Here is a 3,438-nt window from a genome sequence, read left to right on the forward strand (position 1 = left end):
AAAAAAAAAAAAAAAAAAAGACCAACACATAATGCTGTATGTTGCTGTATTTTGTTTTGTTTTAAGAAAAATCCCTTGACGACAGGAAGCTTAACTGCACCAAGGGCAGCAGTAGGAAAACAGAATGTTAGTCAACAAGGGTCACCCTGACCTGGCCCCCAGCTCCAGCTCTCTCCAGCTGCACAGCCCCATCAAGCTCTGGAGGGAAAGTGGAAACACTCCCGCTTATCCCTGCCTACGGCTGAGCCTCTCACTCTTGCTTCTGGGGCTAGAACACAGGCCTTGCTTTAACTGCCCTTGGGCAGGCCCCCTAGCTGGATCTTGGGGACAAAACCCCTTGCATTCTGCTCTGTGGCTCCAAGTTCCTCCATCCCAGAGTTACAGGTGACCCACCCTTCCACAAGGACTTTCTCTCCAGGGGGCATCTTACACCTAAAGCAGAACTGGCATTCCTGGTGCCCTTTCCAACTGTGATTCACAGTGGTGGGAAACATGACCCACAGCTCTGCCACTGCCCATGTGGGACGAGATATGCTCAGATGGCCATTGCCCATATGTCCTCCAGGGGCAGCCCTGGGGCTGTGGTGACCTACTGTCTTGATCTAGGTGGTTATCACAGATAGGTTTGTGTGGGTGGTGAGAGGCAGGAGCTGTACACAAGAGACCCATCACTCATCTGAGCAGATGTTGTACTTCAATGAGAAGTTTACTAAAATAAGAACAATCTTCCCGTCTTCTGCTGCACACCCACTCAATCAACCTCACTTTGTGCTGCACTGCTTCGGGGCCAGCTGCCAACCTTATCTGCTTATCCCCCTCAAGGCCTAAGCACTGGGGAATCTCACATTACTGGTTTATCACTCAGCTCTTAGGTCACCTGCCTTAGAGGTTGAGATTTTAATCCCACCTGGTCACCAGTCACTCTAAAACAATGAGAGTTGAATCCCTTCAGAGATCTATGTGTTTCCAGGCCTATCCCCTCCCTCAGTAGTTAAAAGCTCACTGAGAACAGATCTTAACTGTCCTGACATGGGAGAATGTATCAGTGAATGAACAAATGCAACCATGAGTAAATAAGGGAATGAATGAAATGGATTAGAGGCTGCCTCAGGCAGAGATATTATATCTTTCTGGCTCCATGAAAAGTGAGTGATGAAAAAAGTGGATGAAGAATCTAAGCAGGAGCTTTGATAGAAGGGAAAGTGTAGAAGGGAGCAAAATCCACTGGAACTGGAAGCCTGGGGAAATGCCAGAAAAGTAACTTTTGTGGGCTGCCAGGTCCCCCAGCCACAAGGTCCATCCCACCATCTGAGGCAGCAGTGGGTGGTGGGCTGCAGCTTGCTCAGGGTCAGTCAGTGGAGGAGCCCGGGATCTGGGCTCCACGTCCACACGCTCTCTCCATCCACACAACACACTCCCAAACATGCATGCACACACTCAATCACACTCACACTGCAGGCCACACACACTCTCAGCGCAATTCTGACCACACCATCTCAGAGACTCACACGTAAGATCCCAGACACACACAATCACAGAGACACACATTCTCATAGGCGCACACATACAGCCAACCTCTGGGACCCCCCCTCTCCGGGCCAAACGCAGTAAGAGGCTTACACACCAGCCCTAGCTCCTGCACACGCCGCCCCGCCCCTTACCACGCCCTGCCCCGTTGCCTGGTAACGGACGGCCCCGCCCACCGTCGTTGGAGGCGGTGCTGGCCAGCTAAACCTGTCTGCCTTCCCGGTCTCCCGGTTTCCACAGCAGCCTGACGGGAGCAGTACCTTGCTGAAATCAATATTGCCAGGGCCTCCGCAGCAGTCGGGCCCGGCCACCGAGCTGGTCATAGGCTCGGTTCCCCGGGCCTCAGATCCTTTCACCCGGGGGGGGCGGGTAGCGCCTCAGGAGGGACCACGCGGGTTCCTCGCGCAGCCACTCGCCCCCAGAACCGGCCCCATAGTGTCAGGGGAAGCGCAGCTGGCCGGGGCGCTTTCCCGGTGACCCCAACTTCTCCCGGCCTTCTGGGAAATGTAGTTCCCGATCCCCGCGAAGCGTCACATTTCTCAGACTCGCGACAGTGTCTTAAGGAGCTGAGAACTACAAATCCCAGTGTCGTTCGCGGCACAGCCTGCAGATTCTGAGGCGACCATGCGGCCTCCCGCTCTGTCCCTCTAGTTCCCGGCCTCTGCACCCGACCCTTCAACTGACCTAGTGTCCCTGTCCTTGGCCGGCGGCGGAGGGGCTAGAGGCCAGCAGTCGCGGGTCGTGGATATAAGTAGCTTTGAGCGCAGCCCCCTGCGGACTTGGACTTTGGCCCAGGCCACACCCACCCCCTCCCCTCCCCGCTCTGAAATTCCGTTTCTCCTGGCGGCTGTGCTGGCGGTTCGCAGCCCGCAGCCTCCCGCCCCTTCTGCCCCCCGCCCCCAGGCCGTTTCGCTCAGCCAAAGACCCCTCCTTCCCTGGCTGTTTTCTTCGTTCTTTCACTCGAGAGTGTTTGCTAAACACGTCTGTGTGCTGAGGAGTCTGTAAGGAGCAACACAAAGTCTTTGCCCTCGCTGGGCGTAAAAGACAAAGACGTGAATAAAGGATTATAATTTGGATAAGTACTACGATGGAAAAACCTGGGGACTGGGTTGGATGGTAGTGGGGACACTGCCTTAGAATGTTCAGGGAAGATGCCAGACGTTCCCAGTGTGGGGACAGGACAGACTAGGAAGAGGGATGGGATGTGCAAAGGCCAGGAGACGGGGTAGCCACAGACGGACCTAAGGAATTGAGAGAAGCACTAGTGAGCTATGGAGCAGTGATGGAAGGGGCAAATGAAAGAGAATACTTTAGATGGTTGGGTCCCAAGAAAAGCCCTTTTGTAGCTGCGGGTTACATAATACAGGAAAGTAGACGCAGAGGGTCCAAGATATGCTTAGTCACCAGCTTGCTGAAGCCCAGGCGGGACTTCTGCTATGTCAGCTGCTTTCCTGATACTGAGCAGCCCAATCTTCACCGTATTGTTAGGATCAAGTGGGCAGATTGAGGAGACGGAAAGGACGCTGGCTTTGAAGCATGCACTAGCTCTATGACTGAGATCACTTTTCTCAAAAGTAAAAGGTATACAAGTTTATAAAACTCATTACCCAAGGACCAAGCATGGTGGACTCTGGCCTGCAATCCTAGCACTCTAGGAGGCCAAGACAGGTAAATCATTTGAGCTCAAGAGTTCCAGACCAGCCTGAGCAAGAGTGAAACCCCATCTGTACTAAAAATAGAAAAAATTAGCTAGGCTTTGTATTGAGTGCCTGTAGTCCCAGTTACTCAAGAGGCTGAAGCGGGAGGCTTGAGCCCAGGAGTTTGAGGTTGCTGTGAGTTAAGCCGAGGTCATGGCACTGTTGTATGACCAACAGAGTGAGACTCTGTGTCAAGGGAAAAAAAAAAAAAAAA

General features: G+C 53.2%; 1 protein-coding gene across 2 annotated transcripts in view; it reads right to left on the bottom strand.

The window, feature by feature from the left end:
• Window positions 1-2,279, bottom strand: part of PEMT (phosphatidylethanolamine N-methyltransferase) — a 79,795-nt gene extending 77,516 nt beyond the window's left edge. The window contains exon 1 of one of the 2 annotated variants that reach the window (XM_012806052.2): window positions 2,212-2,279. Coding sequence is in view for 1 of the 2 variants with exons in the window: in XM_012806049.2 (XP_012661503.1) it covers window positions 1,788-1,850 (63 nt within the window). In the remaining variant the exon portion in view is untranslated. Of the gene's footprint in view, window positions 1-1,787; window positions 2,129-2,211 lie in introns of those variants that run through there. The other variant, XM_012806049.2, reaches the window with a different exon arrangement.
• Window positions 2,280-3,438: the final 1,159 nt, after the last annotated feature.

The sequence above is a fragment of the Otolemur garnettii genome, unplaced genomic scaffold, assembly GCF_000181295.1.
Source record: "Otolemur garnettii isolate 467f Iridium unplaced genomic scaffold, OtoGar3 scaffold00046, whole genome shotgun sequence".
NCBI classification, from domain to species: Eukaryota; Metazoa; Chordata; class Mammalia; order Primates; family Galagidae; genus Otolemur; species Otolemur garnettii.